Raw genomic sequence first — 26,923 nt, 5'->3', positions numbered from 1 at the left:
CTCAGAACTTGGGAGTTTCAGACTTAGTAACTACGCCCAGCCAGCCTGTGGAGGCTGAACGCAAAGCAAGGTGAAGCAATTGCTGGACTGGCTACAATGAGCCTCTGCCACATGTGGGTGTGTAGGATAGGTACACCCTAGCTATGTAACAAATTGTCTGTCTGTCTGTCTGTCTGTCTGTCTGTCTGTCTGTCTGTCTGTCTGTGGTTCATTAAAGCTCAGTCTGATTTCCAAGCATAGAAAATACTTCAGGCTAATGGTGCCTGGTTCATCCTTATTGTGCTTTAAAGGTAGGGTGTCTGGGAAAGGGGCCTAGGGAGATACGAGTGAGTGTGAGTGTGTGTGTGTGTGTGTGTGTGTGTGTGTGTGTGTGTACACACAGAGTCTTCCTTCCCTTTGGTGCCTCATGAAATCAAGTTGCAAATGGATGCCTAAGAGCTTGCACACAGCAGCTTCTGCTCTGGTCCAGTAGCCAATCAACAGCCCCTGCTGCTGCTGGGGCTTTGCCAAGGAAGCACTGGATGAGCCGGGAAGCCACCTTGGAATGAGCAGAGGCTATCAGGAGCAGGACAAGCCCCTGCCCCCAATTTTCAAACGTATGAGCCGGTCACAGTTACAGTGCAGTCATCGGTGTTCGTGATAACGGTCTACTTTGGGTGGATTTACGTGCTTTAACAACAGCCAGGGAAACTTAAGGTTTCCGTTGTGCTTACTGCCGTTCACTCACTCCTCAAACGTAGGAAGTGCTTGAAGGAGTCTCTACTGTCCTGTGCCATCTTATCTCTTTGATGTCTGATTTAATATAAAGAGCTCTTTGGTCTGCTGTGATATGTGCTGACTAAAGTACACATACAGAAAGAATCTGACCACCAAAGGAAGGGGTATTTTGAGAGCCCTTTCAGAAAACTGTGCCCATTCTCCATGACACTGTATGTGCTCATCACATACACCCCAACTTTAACCCAAAGCTCGAACAGCAGCCTCTTTTCTTTACATCTATTTACTTTTATTTTATGTGTGTGAGAAGTTTACCTACATGCATGGAGGCGCACTGTGTATGTGCAATGCCCGCACAATCAGAAGAGGGCATGTGATTCCCCACCAGTGGACTTATGTGCAGCCGTGAGGCGCCCTGTGGGAGCTGGGAAGAGCAGCGAGGCCCTGAACTACTGAGCCATCTGACCAGCGTCATGGAGGTAGCTGTGATGTGAATATGAAAGAGCTGTGTGTGCTTTTTCTTACTGGCGTGTTGGGGTACACTGTACGTCCTGAATGGATCCTGTCAGTGATTTCCCTTCCACACACACTAATTATCTCGAAAATGTTAGTTTGCTAAGGAACAAAGATACACTTAATGTTAAAACATTTTATATCATCAGTCTCAGAAAGGTCTGAATACTGAGGACTAGTCAAGCGCAGTGGGAATTGTTTTCTAAAATTAAACACTGACTGACTGGTTCAAGAGACAGTTTCATTTAGTTTGCTTTAGGGAAAATGTCTGCTAAATACATGCATGTCTAAGCAGCCATACTTTGTTGGCCAGTTTTTCAATCAATGCTTTTTTTTTTCACAAAAACAGGGTGATTAGCACATCTAGCAACCCCAACATCTGCATAAATACTCCTCCTTGAATGGTGGTCACATTTCAGGGTCTGGCAAGCTTCCCATTTTAATCAAGCATCACAGGGTTAATACACACTGAGATTCAAAAACATGATTTCTATTTTGTTCACCAAGGCCTTCTTAAATCAGAGTAGCCCCTTTCATTCACAGACAATAGATATAGCAACAAGGAGCCCAAACTGTGAGAGAGCAATGCAGGTGAGCAGGAGATATGACAGTGCCGGAACAAGGCCACTATACGCTAACAGAGGGGAAACTCTGATGCTGTAGTCTAGTGTTACTCGGGGCAAGAGAACCAGCAACTTTGTCAGTTACCCATGCGCTGAACAAGGCAGACAAACCCCTGGTGTCTGTATAAAAGTATTTTTGACCTGACAGCATCCACAGAGCACCTCTCTTGCAAGTCTAGTTTTGACCTGACATAGCGTTGTGGATCCTAGGACCCGCGCGCCCACGGATCATTTCGATCTCATTTGAAAGCTGCTCTCTGTGGCAGCCAGGCTACCCCTCCTGTGGTGAGTGAGTCAGGATGACAGACAGGAACAGACTGGGTTCGAATCTTAACTTACAGGCACTGGGGACACTCGTTTCCGTCTCACTCCTGGGGATTCCGGCTTCCCTGAGCGCCCTGACGGGGAGCTGCCAGGAGACGGGCTTCGTCGGCCCTTGGGAGCTGGTGCAGCAGAGCCTGCCTGGCCCTCTCCTTGGAGCTCAGCTGCCAAGTTACTCATTTCAGATCCATCTCCTTTAATAGGGATTGGTTTCACCACCTGAATTGAAAAAGTTCGATATTTTGCTTACTTAAAAATATAAAAGCAGCACATTTGAACATCACAGGGTGGGAAATGAACTTGCATTTTTATACAATATTAACACAAATATACCAGGTAACAGGCCACACTTTATTTGGTATTACTTTATGTCACTGGTATTTACTTACACAGACACAGTTTATTTGTTGTTTATACTAATTAAGGTTACCGTACAAAATTACAGAAAAACCACTAATTGTTATTTACTGTATTCTCTAGCTCATTTTATATTCAGAATCAACTTAAATTAGGAATCAAATGCAGAAAAATTGGCACTTCAAGAATTATTCAATGAAATTGAAGAACTATTCCTTTGTATTTGAAAATAATGTAGGCCATTAAAACAGGTATTAAAGTGGGTATTAAGTAGTCAAATACGGTTTGATCATATTACACTATCATAAAACATGTTACTTTTACAATATTTTTAGCTCAAGAAGGTAGGGAAGGGCTGGCAGCGCAGCCTGGTGGTACACAGGTTTCCCAGCATGTATGGGGCCTTAGGTTCAAATCTCAGGGCCAAGGGGAAAAAGACAGATTAAGGGGCTAGAAAAAGCCAGGGAGGTTTCAAGCTTAAAGACCAATTTCTTAAATTGGAAACATGCAATTTACACAACCTGCTGCTGTTACTGCCATGTTTAAATATAGGCCTCTTGGACCAAATCTGGGCACCGCACCCTGAAGACAGTGACGCCTGCCCCTTTGCATTCCTGCACCTCCTCCTATTAAGGCACCGTCCCAGCTGAAGAAAGCTCACCCATCCTTTAAGTTTAGCTACAATCCTACCATTCGTTAGCCCTCTGATAACACAACCTACATTCTTTAAAGTTTTTGTAGTTTAAAAAAGATTTATCTTTATTATTTTTAGTTTTGGAGATACGTGCACATGGGCACAGGGACCCGAGGATGACCAAGCGGTGACCTCTCTGAAGCTACAGTTACAGGTGTGAGTCACCAGATGTGGGTGCCAGGAACCACTCCGTCCCTTTGCAAGAACAGTATATACTCTTACCGCTGAGCCATGACTCCACCCCTAAGGTCCTCTTTGAAACTGCATTTACTTCTTTACTTGTGTGTGCAGTCAGAGAATAACTTGTATGAATTGGTTCTCTCCTTCCAAACACTGACCGTCTCACCTGGCGAGAGTCCTTTAGCCACTGGGCCGTCTTACTGGCCCAGCTACATTCTTCATCTGTTCTAATTCTCTATGGCTCGTCTGCCCGCCCCACACCTCTGGTACCTGCCTGTCAAGTGCTTTGCGTTACTTTACATGTTACTTTTACTCATTGTGTATGAGCCTCAGGTTCCTGTTTGGAGGTTTGGTTTTTTTATTTTTTATTTTTTTTTATTTAGTGCTTTAAGAAGCTTTTAAAGGCAACTGAATAAAAACATAAAAACAAAACAAACATAATTAGACTTTCCAAGTACACAGTAAACATCCTAAGGGTAATTTGAAATCTGTAAGCCACAGAATGCAGGATGGGCAACAATGCTCAAGGACTATATGTTATGTTACTTATTCTACACATCTCTTCTCTCTTTCCTCCTGCCCCACATACACAGGCAGGTATGTAACTATTTACCAGAAAGTAGACAGTAAGAAAAAATTAGTTTTAAACAATATAACATTAATGTGGTTGGCTTTGACATATACAGCACTGCAGAATAACTCCAGCTCCAGGGGCTTGGAGAGGAGCATGCTCTAAGCTCTGATCAGCATGCTCTAAGCTCTGATCAGCACGCTCTAAGCTCTGATCAGCACGCTCTAAGCTCTCTGACCAGCATGCTCTAAGCTCTGATCAGCACGCTCTAAGCTCTGATCAGCATGCTCTAAGCTCTGATCAGCATGCTCTAAGCTCTAATCAGCATGCTCTAAGCTCTGATCAGCATGCTCTAAGCTCTGATCAGCATGCTCTAAGCTCTGATCAGCATGCTCTAAGCTCTGATCAGCATGCTCTAAGCTCTGATCAGCATGCTCTAAGCTCTGATCAGCATGCTCTAAGCTCTAATCAGCATGCTCTAAGCTCTGATCGGCATGCTCTAAGTTCTAATCAGCATGTTCTAAACTCTAAGCTCTGATCAGCATGCTCTAAGCTCTGATCAGCATGCTCTAAGCTCTGATCAGCATGCTCTAAGCTCTAATCAGCATGCTCTAAACTCTGATCAGCATGCTCTAAGCTCTGAAGGCTTTTACTGCTCAGTCCTCTACAATGACCAAGCAGAAATAAGCCCCTCTTCACTCTCACTCTAAAAGTGTTTCAGCAAAATTTTTTTCTTTTTTTTAAATATTTATTTATTTATTTATTTATTTATTTATTTATTATATAAGTACACTGTAGCTGTCTTCAGACACACCAGAAGAGGGCATCAGATCTCATTACAGATGGTTGTGAGCCACCATGTGGTTGTTGAGGTTTGAATTCAGGACCTCTAGGAAGAGCAGTCAGTGCTCTTAAACACTGAGCCATCTCTCCAGCCCTCAGCAAAGTTTTCTAAGCTCAGTCCTAGATTTCTCCATCCTCTCCAAAGAATGAAATGGTGAAGGATCCCACATGTGGGCACCAGATACATACATGATACACAGACAAGACATGATATGCAGGCAAACACTAAGACACAAAATAAAATTTAAAAGCTGAAATTTTTATTTTGTATTTAGTAGATTTAAACCTAAAGATGCCCGTGGGATGAGGAAGAAGGCCAGAAGACTGTGTGCAGGGTTTAGTCAGGTGCTGGCTGGAGTGTAATGAATCTTATCATTGCTGTCTCTATTTCAAAAGAAAAATATTAATCCAGTGTCTTTAGAGACTGGTGACACGCCTCTTCCTTTGTCTGGATGCAGAAGCACATTTCACAACAGTGTCTTCAACTGTTTAAGCGGAAATCACAGCTCAGGATGCAGGGTCCTTCCCCTTCTTAACCTAGCTATTCTTGTGACTCCATAAATGCTATTTTTAGCCCCAGTCTATTTAATCTTATTTTTTCCTGCTTTCCTGAAAGATTTCTGGAAATACGATTCCTATCAGACATAAAGCATCTCAAATAAATGAGAATTTTCATTCAGAACAGAGTACAGACCCTGACATTAGAGGGCAGGGTTGCTTTAAGAACCCCACCAAACACATTCCTATAGTGGTTTAAGTGGCTTAATGAGCAGGGCTTTAATTATGACTTATTTCAAGGAAACAGGAAGCCAAGCTTCTCACTTCCTGTGTGCTTCCTCCCCCCAGAGCTGGTGCCCACCACACTCACCACAGGGCCTCTCCTGTTCCTCCTTTCTAACCACTCATGCTTCCAGGCAGGCATACAGGTCGCCTTGAGCTTCTCCCTGATCATTCGCTCCTCTGGGCGGTCATCCATCTTGTGCAATCCTTTGAGGGTTTCTTTATTCTCCATCTCTCGACTAAAATTACAGGAGAAATAAGAAAGGACAAAGAGAAACGTCAGATACAAGAAATAATTCCTAAGCACAAGTAAACACCTGGTTGTTTTACACTGTTACAGGTGCCTGGAAAGATCACTACAAACCCCACAGGAAGATGGAGGTAAGGTGTAAAAACAACATGTATTATGAATTCTGTGTTTAGGTGGATACTGCTCAGCGTCGTCTGCTACCGCCAATTTCAACATTACCTCTAAAGAGAGGAGGTTCTACTTAGATGCTGTAGGCTTACTAATATACAATGCAGGTCCTTTCCAAGTAGTTACCAGAACGAATCCAAAACATTAGCAAAGACTGCTCACCACGCCACTATTATAATATACAAGAAACACTTATTTGGGAGGTACCTTACTACCCTTATTCCAGAATTTCTAATTATTCATGCCAATACCTTAAAATCACTTTTCACTGCTTGAATGATCAAGTCTGCACGTTCCTGGAACAGGAACACTATGATGAAGCCCTTGGTATGTATACTTCATAACCAGACAGGAAACAAACATTTGACCTTCACTTCATGATAATGAGTTGCCAGAATTAAGGTAATCTTTAAGCGAGGGACTTCGGGGAGCTATTAGACATAGTCTAATCGGTGAAAGCACTATTATAAAGTCTTCTCTGGAAGACCACTGTTTGGAAATGCACCCATCTTTACCGGTGTGTGTGTGCGTGCACACATGCATGCATGGACTTCAAAGCCCAGCTCCTAGGGAAGGCTAAGTACCTGCATTCTGGGAGAAGTACCAACTTTTAGAATTCTAGGCTAAGTTCAGTAACTATTTTTGGAAAGCTAGAGCATACTGATTTTTTGTACCCTGACAGGAAGGGGAAGCACTCAGAGAAACACCAGAAAGGATGACCTTGAACTCACTAAATGGTAACTTCGAACTTGTTGAGGAACTTTCCAGTTAATCATAACTCAGAAGCAGCACCTTTATTGAAACAAACAAACAAACGAAAACAAAACAAAACAAAAACCCCACGGTACACAGGACCAGAGGGCATGCTCATCCGACTCCAGTGAAACACCAATACTGTGGTGCTAGGGAGAACGCAGCGAGCACGCCGTCTGAAATGGCTCTGGGAGGAAACAAATGGAGGACCCAAGGAAACCCTCAGCTCAGAAGAGTCACAAGGTTCCAGGCTGCAGTAACAATGGCTGGGGAGTGAGAGGGGGCGCTCAGGCCTGGCCGGGTCTCTGGAGCTGGCTTATTCTCACAGCCAGCCCAGTCTCCCAGGCTCCTGCTCCTGCTTTTTCTCCTAGGTTCCAGGATGCATGGCTCCGGGATGTCCTGGACAGGCTATCTCTGACTTCTCACTGACTTCACGGCTACACACTCGAGTTTTCCCCAACCATTCAGAGGCTGTGTCAGTTCCACTCTCACAGCTAATTCTCCTTCAACGTGATCACTGCGGCATCCCAACAGGTCTCCTCTCTCCAACTGCAAACTCTGCTGGAGACAGAGAACTGTTTCCTCCCAGGGCTTGATAAGCGTTCCTTGCTGGAGTTTTAAGGGAGTCTCCTTCAGGCTGGGGCAGCTCAGAGGAAATAGGTGCCCACTCTCCTGTCTGCACACGGATGGAGGCGGCACAAGCTTTGTTTACCCCCTGTGCACCAAGGCCAGGCAGTACAGTGGCGCTGCCACAGAGGAAATGAGTGGTCTTTACCACCATCTTCAGCAGTCCCAGGGCTTTCCTACGACTCTAACCCGAATGGCTTCACGTTACTTAACATTTTAATCACTCTGTACTCTATTTTATCCAAAAGCAAGTATATTTGTAGGAAATAGCATCCGTGGTGCAGCAGCACTCCCCCTCCCCCCCAACCTGCCACGCTTAACCCCTCTAGATCCTGGTGATTACGTCTGGAACTTTGATGTTATTTATTGAGAGAATTTTTCATCATTCCTAAATTAACCTATAAATATAAACAAAATGTTTTAGTCTCCTCATAAATATTTTGTATAATTAATTCTAAAATGTGCATTTTTACACTATATCATCTAAAATCTGAATGGCTCTGAGCGATGAAATGTAACTTTTTGGGTGACTTTTTTTTCCTTCATAGATGATAAAATGGTATAATTTGCAAATGCTGAGGTCTCAGAAAAAAAACAAAACAAAACATGCAACACATCCCATTTTTCATGTCATAAAAGCCAAACCAAACAAACAAAACCTCATTGTTCCGTTGTCTCTGAAACGGGAAGCAGGAAACAAGTCTTCTTCACAGGCTTACCCCGTTTACTCACAACGGTAACATGTCTTCCATCCGTGGACAGACGGGGTTCCTGGCTGCCGGGTGTGTGTGTGTACATGTACACAGCAGTGATCTGCTGGCCGCAGAATACGGCAGCTACAGCAGGATTATAATCAGAAGGCCTGAAGCCACCAGGAACTTCTAGTGGGGTTAAGCGTGGCAGGTGTGTAGGTGTGTGTGTGCGTGTGTGTATGTGTGTGCGCGCACGCGTGTGTGTGTGTGTGTGTGTGTGTGGTGTGTGTGTGTGTGTGTGGTATACTACACCACAGATGTTATTACCTACAAACATACTAGCTTTTGGATAAAACAGTTTATACATATATGACCTTTTACGTTAACTGATTACAGTAAAGCCAACTATTTCTGGGGAAAACTACTTCAAGACTTAGTACAAGAATAAGGCTGATAGACTAGCGGGGTCTCTTCGTTGACCCAGGGTACATGAGGCTCAGAGGATATTTTATGCTTCACCTAGAACTGTAAAACCCCTCCTCAGCCTGATGTTAGGGTTCTAATCCCTGGCTCTTTCTACACCTGTGAGGTACAGCTGCTAAACTCTAGGTGCCTCAAGATCCTCCATCCATCTTGTAAGAGGTCATTTTCATATTATTTATTGTGATGATATTAATATCTGGGTCTAAGCATCTTAGTTCACCAGGTCCATAAACTAGGCCCCCTCCCTGGAGTGCCTTACACACCAGGCATGCCCTGCTCTTACAGCACTAAGGTGCTTCCTTCTTAAGAACACTGACAAGTCATACATGTCTTTGCAGATAGTCTGCATACATATACAGGCACACATACATACATATATGTATATGCTATCTACAAGGTGTACACACACACACACATACACACACACACACACACACACACACACACACAGAGTCTCTCCTTCCAGAAACACCATTTCCTATCCTCACATGTCTTCAGTACAAAATCCCCTTCCAGCATTCTGTAGTCACTAGCCATCCTATCCTAGCAGGCTACATAGCCACTGTGATAGGATCTAAAATTGAGGAGCTAAATTTCCAGTTTCCTCACAGCACTGGGAGATCCTCCAGGATGGGCTGCATTTTCAGCACTTCGCTATGGGTGGAGCCAAGTACACTGGGCCTGGTACACTATGTCTTTTAGAGCGGTGTGTGTATGTGGGGTCAGGGCGGGACAGTCCCCAGAAGCTTTCTCTTTCTGTTGTGTACTGAACCCATCCTGTAGTTCATAGCTGGCTGGTCCAATAGTATGCCTTGGTTCAAAGATACTCTGTGTGGAGATGGTATTGGCCATCTTGTAGTTTGAAAGTAGGATACCTGAAAAGTGTCACTGCGTACGGCATGGCATCAGAAGAACAAGAGGACACAAAACTCTAGGCGCAGAGACAGAATGAAGAAGTCAGAACTCGGGGAGGAGCAATAAAAGTAGGCACGAGGGTTGTACTGGGTCCCTCTGCAGCCATTAGGCAATTAGTACTAGCCTAATACTGTCCCAAGTGACAAGCCAGAACTCTCCAAGGGCCACGGCGTATCTCAGCAAGGGAGCATTTTCATGATTCTTTAATCAGCATAGCCAAGATTTCAGCGTGGTTTATTAAGAGGGGTTTTCATTATTCCTAAATTAATCTACAAATATAAATCATCTAGTTTGGAATGAAACACCCTAACACCCTCTATTCCCTGGGAAAAATCCCAAAAAGCTGGACTTGGATTTCAGTTTTGTACAACCAAGACACATACATATCCGAGGGTTTCAAGGACACTTAGAACTCCAGCATTTTTAAAAAGCTGACAGGCTATGTGAGAGTAGAAAGGGTGAGATGTGTGCTGGAGGAAGGCTCGGCAGGTAAAGGCGGCAGTCTGATTGTATGAACCGGGCTGGGGCACGACTCAGTAATCAGCATCCGGGAAGCTGAAGCAGGAAGACTGTAAGCGCTCGGTCAGCCTGCGCTACATTAATAACGCATCTCTCTTTTTCAGTGGCATCCATTTTACTAGCAGAGCTTGAGAAGCACACAAACTCCGTATGGGCTTAGAGTGCTCCTGTGTGACGGGAGCAGCTACTTCTCCAGTGTCCGACACAACCTTCCCGGTTAGCACAGGTCCTTAGCGTGGACAGGTACTACGTTAACAGTGGAGACTCTGGGTAGCTGTTCTAAGGAGACTCTTGATACCCTCGGAGTCCAGAGGGAACGTGTGGAAAAAGACCCCGGTTATGTGAGACGCACACGGCTCCCAGACATGCAAGCGCTCGGTGCAGCAGGAGCTCATACACCACCCGCACACAGCACTTCCAAGGAGCGAGGAGAACAAGGGGGAACTGCTGTTGCCCCCAGCAGCAGTAGGAGCGGTGAGTGGGGGATGTGAGGACCCTTCACTAGCACAGGGCACAGCAGAGCCCCGCTGCTTCAGTCAGGACCGTTCTCAGGAGCCGGGGCTCGTACTGTGCCGTTGCACAGGTGAGAAAAGCAAGGGGAGGCAAAATTGTATGTGCACAGACTGTCCTGTGTTAAACTGTATGTGCACAGCCCGTCCTATGTTAAACTGTATGTGCACAGACCGTCCTATGTTAAACAAACAAGCAAACCAAAACAAAACCTACTTAAGCAGCAACTTCGGTCTTCTCTACAGGTGACAAAAAGCAATGAGACTCACAGTCTACTAAACTAGATGTGAGCATGCAGATAGGAAAACAAAAACAACACAAACCCAAAAGTCTGAAGCTCAATATTGGGACAGCTGTTTTTTCTCCAGACAGCCTGTCGCTGGCAACAGCTGGCCTCTTCCTGAGCAGGAAGAACCACGGTGAAGGGCAGGCCCTCCCACCTCCGCCCAATGCAACACTCAAGTCGGCACAGGCAGTGGGCACATGTAATGGCTTGCACTACCAAAGCAAGTTCACAGGAGGTTTTTATTTTATTTTAGGTTCTTCTAGGTAATGGTGCCCATTTACCTTACAAGGAGAAGCAAGCTAGCTTTTCCCAAGTTGGATGAACATTCTCTTTAGCACAACAAAACAACAAATTATTCCCCGATTTCCTTTCTTCCAGGGACAGCGGCACTCTGTAGCCTAGGCTACACCCTCAGTGAGCCTCAGTTTGCAGTGTGGCTGTGCGTCATTAGGTTAATGTTACACAGAACCTTTGCATTTCTGTACCATGTTTTATACTGCAAAAACCCTGCAATCGCTGTTGAGGATTACTTTTAATTTTAAAATCACATTGGATGATAATAAACAGAAACTCATCTGTGAATCCATGTAAATGAATTTATACCAGGCATGTATAACTATTTGGAATTATATTATGTATGTAAATCAATCAAAATAGCATGGTGGAGTTAGCTGTGGTGGTTGGCACACACCTCTAGTCCCAGCACTCAGAACACTGAGACGGAGGATGACAATTTTGAGGCCAGCATGGTCTGCGTAGCAAAGCAGCCACACTGCAAACTGAGGCTCGCTGACTGACCCAGGAGAGAGTGCTTGGGAGCAGGCTCTCTCCTGTGCAGTGTGTGCAAACCGTACAACAAGACACCATGGCCATCATTTCTAATCAACTGACCTAGAGAAACAATGTGTGTGACGGCCACAGCCCTCAGCCTGGGACTCCACCACAGATTAGTGCCCGAGGGAACATGCAAACAACTTCAAAGAGAAACGGGATACCCAAGGGTCTTCCTACTTCTAAATGAGTATTCTTGGTAAGACTGTTTGAAAACCCACCATGCCCATTTAATAACAGGGACTATAAAATGTCAGAGCTACTATCCAGCAAAAACCACTTTTCAAAATAACTGTGTATGAGTGCTGGCATGTACATGGGTGTGCGTGCCTGTATCAATACCAGCATGTATGTTTGCATATAAGTGCCAGTGGATACTGTGTGTATTTGTACTCGCATGTATATGTGGGCACCAGCAGTAGCATGTGTGTACTCTGGTCCACATGTCAGGAATCGGGTGTCCACCTCGGCTGTGAGGCAGGTCCTTCTTGTCTGGTCACTTCCTCTGCTCCGCAGGCTAGCTGGCCTACAGCGCCTCGCTGGCCTTCCTGTCCTCACTTCCACCTTGCCACAGGACTTTGGGGATTAGAGATTCAGACAACTTTATCTGGCTTTTAAGTGGATTCCAGGAGTTGAAATCAGGTGGTCAAGGCTTCTGTGGCAAACATCTTAAGTGCTAATCCATTTCTCTTATGTCACTTTTTAAAAAGTGAATAGGACTATGTGGCTCCCCCTCCCCTCCATACTTGCCAATCACCTGTGACTTATGAAGTTAACTGCATGTCCGAGTCTTTCTAACATCTTTTATATTTATTTACCGTGTGTGTACCCTCACATATGCACAGAGATGCAGGTTGGCTCTCTCTGTCCCCATGTGGGTCCAGGGACGAACTGAGGTTGCCAGGCTTCCTAGCAAGTACCTTTCCTCACTGAGCTCTTGCTGGGCCCAAGTCTCTGGAAGGCAGCAACTGCATCAATTACACACTTATTAAAACTGAGTTAAAGCCTTTTCACACATCAAAGAAATCATCTTGGTCACAGTACTTCCAAACGCTTTTCTGCAGGACTTCGGAAACGCTGTTGGGTTTAATGCAAATAACTCGCTGAGTGCCCAAAGTTTTCTAAGGGAGTTTAGGATCAACAGTCTTATTTCCCATTTGTTCCTTTCCAACAAACACCCATGAAAGCTTGTATCCTTTTGATATTTACAGTGTTTCTGTTTTTCCTGGCTGTGTCCTGTCCTTTTCCTTAGTGAGCGAGGAAAAGGATGCGCTTTTTTAAAAACAGTGTTTGGCTGTCTACTTCCTCTCAAGAACTCCGCCCCTCTGTGCTACTTGACACATCCAGGCCTGGGACGGTTCGCCAGAGAGTGGTGGCCAAGCCTAATGAGATCTCACACTTCAGTAGAGAGCAGGCTGCATCTCCACCACATGTGTGGTACAGATCTCACTAAGGCAGCCTGCTACCTCCTGCCAGAGCTCCACAGGGAGCACTGACCGGAGCCTGTGTCAGGAGGCAGGCAACTGGCAGATAGTGACTGTTCTTTCTCTGTTCTGCTTTACCTCAAGATGATCCCAAGTTTAGATTTCCTTTGGGATGTTGTCCAAATGTGCGCCATCTTTTAAGAGAGTCAGCGAACAAGGCTGTTATTATGAGGGAAGCAATTGTTATTACAGACTCCCATCTCGGGTCTTAGGGAGAGTGGCTCAAAGTTCAATATATGGCACTTTGAACAACTGTTTTCTACGGTAATAAAACCCTTTAATGTGGTTTAAATGTCCAGAAATTTTAATACTGAAGTAGAATGCAAAACTCTTTTATAGCCTTTGCTAAGAGAATTTCTTTGCACCGTGAGGGATAGCCAGGGCTACTGTCCTTCCTTCTGGTGGGCGGGAAGGGATGCTAGGTAGGATGCTCAAAGTAGAAGACTAACAGGTTCCTGAAAGGCTAGCAGACCACTCTACTTGGTGAGTGGCACGCCTGCCCATGTAGGCAATGGCTCAGGCAGAAGAATAAAAATAAATGCACAAAGATACACTGGACATTGTTTAAGAGAATCGAGAAAAACATTACCTCTGTTGTCCCAGAAATACTAAAGTACCCCATTGCTGCAGTAGGATCGATCACTGTTAACTTCACCAACAGAAAGGTCTAGAAAGATCTACTGAGGTGGTGGTGCCTGAACAATTATCAATAGTGGGAGGAGCAGACACAGAACCTCTGAAGGAGGAAGGTATTAAAGTGTACAGACTACAGAAGGGCCACGCCCTTTGAAGAGATGATGCTTTATGATCCCAAATGCCACATCTGTGTGCAGGCAGGAAATACTAGCTGGGACAAACAGGTGAGCCTGTTCACTGCGCCTGTCTCAGAGCCTTCAACGAAAGCCTAGGTGCATGGCAGGAAAGGCCCACAACAGCCTTCTCAACTGCTCGGCGTGCGGAGGTCCTGCACCATGGAACACACTACAGAAATCTGTTCTGGGTCTGCTTACGGACCCCGTTTCAACAGCCAATATTCCTTCCAGAGAAGAACCTGACCCCAGCTGTCTTAGATGTTAACGTAGGGCTTAAGTGATCACAAAGTTCACTGCCTTCAAGAGCTAAAACAGGGAGGGAGATGATGAGGGAGTCTGTGTCAACAAAGACTCCAGATCTGGATCCCCCAATGAAGGAAGTGGTCCTTGGACAATGGATCCTGACTCCATCCGACCACTGGCAGAGCCTGAGTTCAGCTACCCCTGCCTAGTCCACTGACTCTCAGCTGAGGAGTGAGTTCTGGAGTAAGTCCTAGAGAGTTCTCTTCCTTGTAACAGACCCTGGGGGTCTGAAGCACAGCACCGGTGAGCCTTTAGCCTACAGCATACACAGCTGAGTGTAGGCAGGGACAGGCTCATGGGCGGATCACGTCAGAGGACATCGGGCCCTGGAGGAGGCTGCAAGGCTAACACAGCTAAAGAGGAGTGAGGATCTCCAGAAGACACAAAGCGACTGACCACAGCCACTCCTAACCTACACTGAGGAGGGGGCTCTCGGTGCAGGTATGCATGTGTGCAGTGAACAGAGGCACCAAAGGGACCACAGCCACCAAGCTCAGGAAAACTGAGACAACACTTAACAAGCTGTACTTGGTGAGAAAATTTATACACACATTACTCAAATATGAAGCAAAACTCAAGGGACTCCTTAATCAACAGATCGTATCTCTTGCAAGGCATGTTCCTAGGACAGGGTAAACAAGGTCAGATGTCAACTCACTGACTAGGGGTGTGAGCCCCGGAGCCAGGCTGCCTGGGGTCAAATGCTACTAGCTATATCTTAGGTCCACGGCATTCAACACTTTTGTGCCTCCATCTCCTTGCCGTGAAGTGGGGTTAACAGAACCTATTATGTAAGGTGGTTCCAGAGCATGGATCTGTATGTACAGTACTTAGGAGGAAGTTAACTTTCACACACCCCCCCCCCCCGCTGATCTGTGGAAAATGGAGACACTGGAGATGCTGTAACTATGAGCACTGCTGCTATTGCTATGCTATGCTTGTGGAGGCCTCCGCAGGTCCAGGTCCTGCCCCAGGTACTGTCCATATTCAGTGGCTCCAGGTCTGAGCACGGCTATGGGTAAGACTCGTGGTCACTGCTGAGGATAGACTCTTACAGAAAGATCAAGTGGTCTAGCGAACTCTCAGGTAAGTGAGAACTTGGGGGCTTTAAAACCAGGTCTTTCTGTCCTCAAACCTTTCTCCTTGTCCGCCTAAACCATGCTGCTTTCCATATAAGTGACCACACACACACACACACACACACACACACACACACACACACACACACACACACCTCTTTTACATAATATTTACTATCTACATGAAAACACCAAATAGAACACCACCCACCCCACCGTCACCTTTCCCCACTGGGTTCGGAGGATGATACCTGACTAGAAACAGGAAGAACATGAAGACTACTGCGGAGGCTGCTCTGGGGTCTGGGGTCAGTCAGACTTGGGACTGTTCTGTGTAGGTTCTAGGATCATGTACTTGCTGTCAAATGCTGGGTATAATTTTTTTATGGCACAAGGACACAGCATCAGAAACAAAGCTTCCTAGAGCAACCGATACCCTTGCTGACCAGCGTATTTAAATGTGAGACTCCTGTATGATCACCATCTAGACAGAGGCTCTGTGGATCATACGCTTTCTGGGACAGCATGGTCCAGGAAGACACTCAACACTTTATTATTTTAAAAACGGCACTAACTTAATCACTACCCATGAGCATCATTTAAAAGCTAAAACTGTTAAGAACATTCAAGAAAGGAGCCAGTGCGAAGCATGGCCTTCCAGGCTGTTCTACACTACACACTACTGTTGTGGTCTTGGAATGCTCTCCCTTAGAGGACACGCAACCACCCTGGGTGTTGAAGTGCAGGGAGTCAGGACGCAGCGGGCTGTGGGGAGGCTGGGGATGGCTGCCAGGACTAAGTGGCAGTCCCAGCCACGCTGACATCCTACGCTCAACTCCAACTCTCTAGGACAGGCCTCTTTGTAGGCGCCTGGCCTACTTTACCAGGAACCGGGAATAAAAGCACAAGAAATGCTTAATTTGTATCAACTCATGAAATTATGGCTTATTTTTACTTTTAGACAAGGTCGCATATATCCCAGGCCGGCTGTGACCAAAGACAACCTCGAGCCCCCCACCGGCCCAACTTTACCTTCCAAGAGCTAGGATTACAGCCACATACCTGGCTCATACCAGCCGTTGAGGGCCGATCTGAAAGCGTGGCTATTGGCATAACTGAGTATTTTATATTTTTAAAACGATTTCCTCAGGTCTGTTATTTGATCAGTGAATATTCATTATTTAGGTATCTGTCACTTCAAGATTCATCTTAGGCTCAAACAACACATTACTAAATGCTTGTGAGTTACACTTGGTGCTTCTGACTTAGACACACAAAGATTCTACATTAAATTCTAACTCCTTAAAGTTGTGGTATTTAGGGGTTGGGGATTTAGCTCAGTGGTAGAGTGCTTGCCTAGCAAACGCAAGGCCCTGGGTTCGGTCCCCAGCTCCGAAAAAAAGAAAAAAAAAAAAAAGTTGTGGTATTTAAAAGATGTGTGTGTGTGTGTGTGCATGTGTGTGTGTGTGTGTGTGCATGCATGCACGAGTGCGTGTGCATATGTGTCAGAGCACTGACCATGGAGGCCGGTAGAGGATGTCAGAGCTCTCAGAACTGGAGCTACAGATGGCTGTGAGCTGCCATCTGGGTGTTGGGACCCAAACCCAGGTCCTCTGCAAGAGCAAATGTGCACGTTTGTCACAGCTGGGCCATCTCTGCAGCCCCTACAGTTGTATTACTCAGTTCATGATCTTGATACAAATCTTTTCACCAGCTATACAATACATAGGAACACAGTACAAATCAATTCAGCTTGCAGTTTACATTAGCCCTTCAAAGCTACCTTACGTTTGTATAGTTCAGCAAAGTGGTAAAGTTAAGACAAATGCCTTGTAATTAATTAAGCCATGTTAACAAAAGTCTATCAACCCTCTAAACGTCACGACTGCAAAATTGTGAAACTGCATTCCGTAGCTCGGACACTGGCAGGTTTGCTAGTGTCCATGCCCTCAACTTCTCGGGAGAGTACACACTACTGTTAAAAAAACTAAGAATGAAAAAGCGCGGGTGGATCACAGCCCAGTAGATCTCTGGATTTGCAAGTGGATCTCAGGAATCCCTGTAGTGACTTGTAAAGGGATCATCTCAGGAGACACAGCAGCCCCACCCCTGAGAATGCAGCTCCTAGTAGATCCAGGCCCTAGCCACAAGCCGGTCACTCGCCCCAGTCACTCTCCCCAGTCACTTTTTAGAACAGCTCTGTCCGTCATGAGAGAAGACAAAACCACCTGAGCCAGTTGGTTTGCTGCACGGAAATTACGGCCGAGCTCTGAACTGTGTCAAGTGCTGTTTACCTGGTGTTAGAAGAATCCCAGCTACTGGAGCCCTGTGGAGTCAGGAGCATCCCCTCTACTGCAAGATGGACCAATCAGAGCTGACTGCCCAGGCCTGAAAAACTAAAGATCACGGGAAGGGAAGGGGCTCAAGAAAAACAACGCTTTACTCAGTAGGGGGCGCTCCTTCCTTAAAAATGTAATTTAGACAATTATTAGTAGCAAAGGTACCCGCCCACAAATCACTTAGAACAGAAGTGGCATTCTCTCTGACATCCGGCCGCAAGTATAGCTGGAGTCATGGTCTTCCTCACCTCGCTGGAATCCTGAAGCCCTTCATAAATGTCCGCTTCTTTTCACTTTTGCATAAGCTGCGACTTAGCTGGACCAAGCTGCTTTGGCTGGCAGGGCCTGACTCACAGCTGTTGGCTCATGCTTCCAAGTCTCCCATTGGAACCAGCGTCCTAGACAAGCGTGAGAGAGTGACAGAAGCTACCATTCCCACTAAAGCAGCAGCGACTCTTTCGAAGCACACACGCGCACGGCAGCCAATCCTTTTTGTCAGGAACGGCTATCTCAATTAACTATCAACTAGGCTGATAATGGGCGACACAGTTATAAGCCTCAAGACCTTCAAATTGAAACAAGGAAACCACTTGGCAGTGGATAAAACTTGAATTTTCCTAGCACCATGGAAGGAAGCACAAAAGTTCTTCCTCCGCACTCTCCCTCGTGTGTCCGCCTGGGACTAGTGCCTGAGCTCCCTTCATGCTGTACCCCTAGGGGCAGGGCAGGTTTTTAAAATTATTTATTTTTAAACTTTTTTATTCAAATTGTTTCTTTGATGGGAGAGTGTTTTGCCTGCAATGTGATTAAGTACCTGAGGAGGTCGGAAGAAGGTACTGGAGTTCCTGTTACCTGGGACTGGAGTGAATCAAACCTGCATTCTCTGGAAGAGCAACAGTGCTCTTAACTGATGAGCCGTCGCCCCACTCAGTCTTTTAACAGTTTACAGGCTCACATTTCGAAGGCCCAAGGGTCAGTGTCCCAGACACTTAACGTCAGCCCCCGCAGACCACAGCCCCTCTAACAGTGCAGAGAACCTTCCTCCAGCCTCCTGCACACTTTACCAGCCTGTCCCTAGCACCAGATTTTGAATGAGGGCAGAAGTGGGTTTCAACTCTACAAGCACTGTCTCAGTAGAAAGGTTGGCACAGAGAAGGACTACGTAAGTACAAGCTGGATAGAGTGGACTGTCCTCCTTGGGCTGTGTCTACCTGAGGGCAAGACAGTCTCACTCAGCTTTCAGTCTACAAGCAGTGCTGACCGAGGCCCCTCGGGTATGCAGATGCTGAGCAAAAAAAAAATGCTCTTCCCACAGGAGCCTCCAAACCAAAAAGATCCCTGTGTGGTGAGGGCAGTCTCTGAGGCCCCGTGGAAACATCTGCCATGCCCTGAGGGGCGCTGGGTGGAGAAGGGAGCTCAGATAATACTCCTGCGGTGCCCCAGGAAAACACCAAGACAGGAGCTTTTGTCTTTCGTGAACAGACCTTTCTCATTGCTTGAAGCTTGCCCATGTGATCTAGGTAATTTGATTTTCCTGAGGTTAGTGAGAAAACACAGCCCGGAGGAAGGTCCAAGAGTCTGTGTCCTGTGGGTGGGCAGGGGTGCCTTATCAGCAAAGCAACCTGGGAGGCAGCGGAGAACTAAGCCAGCCTGGAGTGGTGTCCAAGGATGGCAAGGGCCAGCACTGGCAACCCAGACACAGGGGGAAGACAGAGCTGGCAGGAAGTGTAAGACCCAAGAAGGTGAGCTGTGCTGTTTGCACACAGTAACATGAATGACGAGTTTTATTATGATATTTTCATACATGTGTGTAATATGCGTCCACCATTACCCTCCTGATGCTTCATCCTACGGCCCCCTTCTTATCAAGTAGTCCTCTTTCTACTTTGGGGCCCATGTGTGTGACAGACAGACAGACACACACACTATTGCACAGACAACAGAAAATATGCCGTATTTATCCGAGCCTGGCTTATTTTGTTAAACATCTGCACATTTTCCTTTGCATGGTTTTCCTGTGTCTGGGAATTTTCTTTACCTATCATCCGCTGACGGACATCTAAGCTGGCTGTATACCTTGCCAAGTGTGTAACTCTGCTGTATTTAGTCTTAAGATTCTTTAGGAATCTCCTGGGGGTGGTACAGCTGGATCACACAGGAATTCTACTTGTGTTTTTCTAAGGAACCTCCGCACTGACTTCTATAGTTACCATTCCTACTAGCAGGCCACCATCCCCACCCTCAGCAGCTGGTTTTCCAGAGGATAGGTTTTCCAGAGAGCAGGAATCTCAAAGCAGTCTTCCCTTGTGAGTTTTTAGGACAGTGTCTTATGTAGCTGAGGCTGGTCTTGAACTCGTATGTAAGTGCGGATGACCCAACCTTCTTCCTCCTAAACTCCCCTATGCTGGCTGGGATCACACCCATACAGTCCCATAGCCACGAGAGCTGCCTACTCATTTGCTCAACTACTGACTGGGTTATTTTTTATGAGTTTTATGAGTTTTATGTATACTAGATATTAGCTCTGTCACATGAGCAGCTGGTAAACGTGAAGTGTGGGAGCTTTTCTAATTCTCGCAGATATCTCTTGAGCCGCTGCAGACTATTCAGAAAGTCCTTGTTTATGCTTGTATCTTACAGGAATTAAGTCCCACAGTTATGTCTTCGGTTCACTATGAGCTGGTTTTGTACAAGGCAAAGACAGGGACCTGGCTTCATTCTGAGTATGGATCTAAGTTTTCCCAGCACCACTCTGAAAAGCTATCTTAAATTAAGAGAAAAAATGTCAGAGCCTCAGGTGGCTGTACCTGTGCTTCATTTCCTGGCCCTCTCTTCTGTTCTTGGACACCCATGCCTCTTTTCACTACAACAGTGGTGCTTTTATTTCTGCAGTTTTCAAGTTTATTCTAAGACTTGCAAGGCAGCAAAGATACAGAGTAAAGGTTTAGGTTAAAAAAAAGCACATGACTAAAATTAAATCAAGCAGCAAGACCCAGCCCACACTGTTCCTTATTCTGCCTAAGTGTGGTAAGACAAAACAATCAAATACAATTTTCATCTTATTAGCTTATTAGCTATGTCCTTATACTGTCCATCTGAGAAAGCTATCCATGTACAAGAGAGTAAGCTGTCCATGGTGTCATGGTGTTCTATATGTCTCAAACTGGTTTCCTAAACCCTTCTGAGACTGTGGTATGTTCTACCCATTTCTGGAGCATGCATATACTACCTACTAGGTGCTGCCACCCTCTGCTTCCACAATAGCCAAGTTTGGTTGTTACCAGTCATAGACAGGCTGAGCAAGTTGCAACATGGAGACAGATGGTGTCTGTACAAGATAATGTGAAAGGACAATTAGGATCACAGAAGAACGGACTGAAATGTTAAAGTATGATTTACAACATTCTAACACAAGTCCAAGAAAGCAAGAAAAACAAACAGAACAAAGCCAGGTGACTAGAACACAGTGATGGGTCTGGGCGCACGCAGAACCATTTTCACTCAGGTTTGCAGCCTGTGAGCATGGGGAATTTGTGTTGTCATTGCTGTTCCCAGAGTCTAGCATAGCCCATTCTTTAATTTTTGTTTTTTTAAATATAGAAATGCTCCTGGCTGCATGTACACCTGTACACCAGAAGAGGGTGTCAGATTCCTTTATAGATGGTCATGCAACACCATGTGGTTGCTGGGAATCGAACACAGGACTTCGGAAGGAGCGGCCAGTGTTCTTTACCACTGAGCCATCTCGCCAGCCTGTTTTTAATGAATCTGCTGAGCTGGTGTTGTGTTACACCTCGAACTATAATAATTTAGACAGAAAGACTCCTATGCACATACTTCATGTCATTATCATGACAAACGTGTCGCCATAGATGGCTTTCTACTAACTCCCAATCAAGTCCCACCTAAACTTCCTCTTGGAGAAATGTGTCAGAAAAGCATGCTCACTACTTAACAAACAAAACTCTTTACTCCAAAGCCCTGTGAAAATGTGTCCCTTCCTGTCTTAAGACAGGAACCAACCTAACAGTTCCCAAATGCTTGCAAACCATGCGGCTTCACCTCTCTCCAGCCTCCCTCCTCCCAAGGTTTGCCTAGAGCTAGCCTGTGCTTCCACCTGCCTTCTGTCCCATGCTGAAACCCAGCACCTCCCACTCCATCACTCCAGAAGCTGCTCTGTCTTGGGACAGTCACGGTCATCTCCTGTGGCCCTCATCTGCTGCCAACCATCTGCTCTCTGGGAAAGTCCTCTTCCCGGCCTCTCCTGTGTCCCTCACTTGGCAACGTCCCAGATCCTCTGCAGGGTCCTCTCTGCTCTCTTTCAGGAAGTACTGGCCTTAGGGAGAAACCAGAAGTTTCCCTGCTGCCCTTTCAGAGACACAGACATGGTCTGGGCCTACCTCTCAAGGAATCACATTTGTCATTAGGGGCCGGCCATCCATTAATTTCTCCACCCGTCAGCATGTCTGTCAGTCATGTTCTTAGGAAACAGTCCTGAAGGCAAACTACTGTGAGCGCGGCGAGACACGAGATCAACTTTACACAAGTTCCTTTTCTCCAAGGAGTCTCAGACGCAGCGCACCCAGGAGACTGTCATCTTCTAGGGGAGCACACGCCTCGACTTTCTCCTGGAGTTCATTGTGAGTTTAGCTCTGGGTAATCACAAAGCAGCTAGAAAGCCAGGCGGCATCACACCAAGCGGACTTCCAGAGCTCCAGCTTCGACTTGGGGACTGTCTTAGTTTCAGGCACGGTGGCATCCACATAGCAAACAGTGCCAGTCACGCACTGAGTTAAGGCAGCCAATGGATAAAATTTAGGGGGTGGCAAAGACATGATCTGTGCTGAAGAAAATAAAACAACGCAACACAAGAGACACAGGCTGAAAACGTGCACTTCCCTCAGGACTAGGTCTTGTCTGGGTACCCTCTCCATAGTTAGAAACTCGAAGACAATCTCCTTTGCAGGGACAGCAGATGACTGAGTTCAGAGCCACCAAAGCTTCCCGACTGGATACTTGGCAGTCGGTCAGGCACACATTAGCTTACCTCACTAGTGGAACAAACATCAGAAAGAGAATAAATGACCTGACCTCTATTCAGGCAGAACTTTATGCTGGCCTTAGATATTATCTTCAGTTAAACGAGTTAAGAGGCTTGGCCAACGAGTCAAACATACCAGAAGGGAGGAAAACAATACTAGTCTGAAATGAGTTTAGAATGAGAACTGCTGGGAGAGAGAACTACCTTTCTTCCGCAGCCTCAGCTATGCTGGAGCTAACTCATTAAGGAGTGACTTCCCGAATGCCTGAGGAACAGGACGCTCTGGGGAGTGTGCACAGGTCACTGGGTTGTGGGCAGAGAGAAGGTTCAGGCCTTGAGCTGCCGCTCTTTCCTTTCCCACCGACCTCCTGAACTATTCCCATCTGTGACACAGACCCATCCCCATGAGACTCTGAGTTTGGGCAAGCTCTCAGGACGAGGTAAAGCACTCCACCGGTGTCAACAATTACTTTTAATGAACGTGTACACCCACATATCTCTCATTCTGCTGGCAAAAACCAACCAAAGAAACCAAAACAACCCCCCAAACCCGAGTGTGTAATAAGGAAATTTAACCACATTTGGAGCCTAGTCTCCTGCACATCACAGTGAACACATTTAAACCTAAAACTGTGTTCAGTTTTATAGGAATTCTGAGTGCATGGCCCATGTGTGGGTGTGGGAGCATCTGTGCTGTATGCATAGGCAGAAGCTAGAGGACAACCTCCTGTGTTGGTCCTCACCTTCTACCTTGAGACTGGGCCTCTCTCTTGTTGTCATTGCAGAAAACAGATTAGAGGCCCAAGGGCTTCTGGGGAGTGTCCCTCCTCTCTTCTCTCAAGGTCTAATTCCCTAGAAAGAGGGTTTTGAAGTTCATTGGCTCTGGGGACTGATCCTCATCTTCCAGCTCTCTAGCTCTTGCTCCAGCCTAAAACAAGTGCCTATGGCTGCTTCCACAGCCGGGGCTGCAGCTGCGCCTGCTCAATGCCCTTCTGGACAAGGCTTGTTTATGAGGACAGTTGTGGGGATCTGAACCCTCGGGCCTGGGAGGTCAGTGCCTCAGCTGCGAATTGTGACCCAGGCTTCCCAGGCTTGGGACACACATGCATCATGCAACCTCACTTTCCATATTTAAGAACTCCCAAATGCTACTGTGTTGTTGGAGACAATGAAAGCCACAGACCTAGAAGGCCCAAACCCCAGCTCTAGGTAGGAATCCAAGCTGACAAAAGCCTGTGTGTGAGAAGCCAGTTTCTGAAATGGCTGTAGTCTTTGAACTCAGTTCACAGTGAATCAAAAAAATAGCAAGACTCAGGAAAGGCCAAGTTAGAATGGCATGTGATGAGATTTCTGAAACAATTTTAATTATTTAAGGAAAGAGCATTTTATATGTATAAGAAGATTCTGACTTATATGACAACCTAAGTACTGGGAAAAAGAATGAATGATCATTTAAAGCAGGTTCCTAAGCTGAAACCCTTTAAAAGTCATGCAAATATGAGCATCGATGCTTCTTATTAATACACTTAAAATAAGCAAACAAAAAACCTAAACGTAAACAGACAAAAATTAGCATTGAATTTGCATCAAAATTAGCAAAAAAAAAAAAAATCAGCAGCCAACAGTGCAAAATTTTCTGGCTTTGGGCTAATTTTGTGATGTAAACCAATCTTGATCATTATAAAATTAACTCATGTGCTCTAAATACACACAAAAGAGAAATAGCTGGGGCAGAGGGAACCCAATGTACAAGGACAGAGAGTTTAGGGTAGGTAATCCCAAGCATTAAAAGACAAGACCAAAAGGCCAGTAACATGGCATAGCAAATGCTAAATCACACAGTGCTCGACAAAATAGGATTCACTGTAACAACACACTGAGGAAGCAAGGGGAGAACGGAGCACACGCCGCTCTGCGCACCCTGGTGCTGTAGAGGACTTCATATAAAAATCCTGCAGCAGCAGCACATCCTAGAGCATCATGGGAGCAGGTGGTGAACCAGAGGGAGGGAAGGAAGGAAGGCAGGCAGGCAGGCAGACAAATGTGGAGGGCTGTGGGGAGAGGGACAGCAGTGACAACTTGCCAAAAGCCCTCAGGCCCCTTTCTAGATCAGTGGCTCTCAATCTTCCTAATGGTGCAGCCCTTTAATAACAGAGTTCCTCGTGTTGTGAGGCTCCAGCCATAAAAATTTTTTTGTTGCTACTTCACAACTGTCATCTTGCTACTGTTACGAACTGTAAATATCCGATAAACAGCTGATCTTAGGTGAGCCCTGTAAAAGGATCATCCAACTCCCCACCTCCACCCCCCACAAGGTGACCCACAAGCTGAGAACCACTGCTCTAGAGGGTTTCGGGCACCTCAGGCTGACCCTGAACTTCTGGAACTCCACCTCCTGAACACTGAGGGTGCAGGCTAGGCCCCATGCCCAGTGGTGCCCATGTGATGCTAGGGATGGGACCTGGGCTTCAGGAACACTGGAGAGCTACCACCCGCACTACATCCCAGCCCTAGAAAGGAGTTCTCTGTTAGCTTACTTATATGCATTAAAATAAGCATGATCTGTGACGGCTAGCATTTGGGGAACCCGTCAACATGTATACCCCATTATACTGTACAACAAAATTGTGCATGCATTTCTTATCAAGTTGCTGGATTCAGAGAGAAGCTAACTTCAGACACTAATGACTTTGTATCAACAAAACTTGACCCAGGAAGAAGGTAGAAGAAAAAGTAACAAGTTCTTGAGCATAAGCTTTTCTTTCTGACGCCCCGTCTTTTGGGCCTATGCCCCTGAGGGAAGCTTTGTTCCCAGGTCTTTGGCACGGGTGTCAAAGCTCTCCCAGCAAACCCTCTCGGGATGGAGGAGTGTCCCACTGTACCCTGTGGAGACTGCAGCACGGGCCCAGTGTGCATTGTGCAGTGGGCAGAGTCCAGCCGCCTCATTTCCTAGTGACAGAACCTACAGCCAGCCATCGCAATCTGTCACAAAGTTCAGAATGGTGCCTCTCGGGAATCAGAGTCTGTAACAACTGTTCTGCTCCTCACCCTGCCCGGTCTGGAAATCACGTGCTGGGAACATACAGTAAGGCCTCAAACACATCTCGATATCTGATTGCAACATTGCAAACTGAGGAGCAGGAACTGCCTCACGTGAAGGGGCGGGCTTTGCTGAAGCAGGAAGGCTCGAGTGTTCTTCACCACCAATCCCAGGCAAAGAGCAGTTACTGCCCATGTCCCAGTGCTCAGCAGTGAGTTATGAGCAGCCTCAGTGTGGTGTGTGGATAAACAGTCACGGGTAAGGTCCGTGTGAACTCCATCAAGCTGGGGTCACCACGAGGTCTAAGCCACTCAGTCGGTCTAGCAGACCGACTCCAGATCAAATTCAATGCCATCATTTTCTGGAGTTTGAAAACAAAATTATTAGATGCTAAAGAAAAATAAAAGGAGTCACAGTTGCATTTGTGCTTTCCCAGTAACTGCCACTCTGTCCAAATGATGTAAAAGGAACCCCAAGACATAATTATGAACTTCTGCAATTAGAAACGGTCACCAAGCAATACCTTTTACAAGTTTAAACTAGGAAGCTGCCACTACCTGTGTGCTTATGAACCAGCCTTCTTAGGCACAAGTTGAAGGACGGCTCAACTCATCACTGGTGGATGCCCCTTTGCAGAATTGACTCTGAGCTAAGAAAGATGCAGTGAAGTTACCAGGAAGTAGGTTTATAGCTACTGTGAGGCCTGCTTCCTAACTAGCTACTGCCTGCTGAACACATACTATTTTTTCCTCATTTCTTTTCTCCTTTGCAAAAGAGTATTCTCCTCACAGTGGTTAGCTTCCTTAAAAATATTTCCTTAGTACTTAATGTTATTTCATACAAGACAATTTTTTTCATCACACCCCTCCCCCACCTTTGGTGTGTGTGTGTGTGTGTGTGTGTGTGCGTGTGTGTGTGTGTGTGTGTGTGTGTGTGTGTGTAGACAGGATATCTCACCATGTCACCATGTCCCTCAGGCTAGCCTGGGACACTCCTTCAGCTTCCTGAGCACTGGGATTACAGGTGCATTCGCCATGTTTGGCCTTCCAGTGCCCCTCTTCATATTACTTTAAGCTTCCCTTCATGGGTGGTATATGGTTTGAAATTGCAAGAGTTTGTAAATTAACAACAACAACAACAACAACAAAAAACCCAAACCAACTTTCAATAAACTTAGCCACAAAAACAACTT

General features: G+C 46.0%; 1 protein-coding gene across 1 annotated transcript in view; it reads right to left on the bottom strand.

The window, feature by feature from the left end:
- Nucleotides 1–26,923, bottom strand: part of Map3k1 (mitogen-activated protein kinase kinase kinase 1) — a 65,092-nt gene that overhangs the window by 26,235 nt on the left and 11,934 nt on the right. The window contains 2 exon segments of the mRNA XM_032898897.1: nt 2,193–2,393; nt 5,688–5,838. Coding sequence (XP_032754788.1) covers nt 2,193–2,393; nt 5,688–5,838 — 352 coding nt within the window.

The sequence above is a fragment of the Rattus rattus genome, chromosome 3 (genome assembly GCF_011064425.1).
Source record: "Rattus rattus isolate New Zealand chromosome 3, Rrattus_CSIRO_v1, whole genome shotgun sequence".
NCBI classification, from domain to species: domain Eukaryota; kingdom Metazoa; phylum Chordata; class Mammalia; order Rodentia; family Muridae; genus Rattus; species Rattus rattus.
Note: the sequence above shows the minus strand (reverse complement) of the source record. Positions and strands in the feature narration are given on the sequence as shown.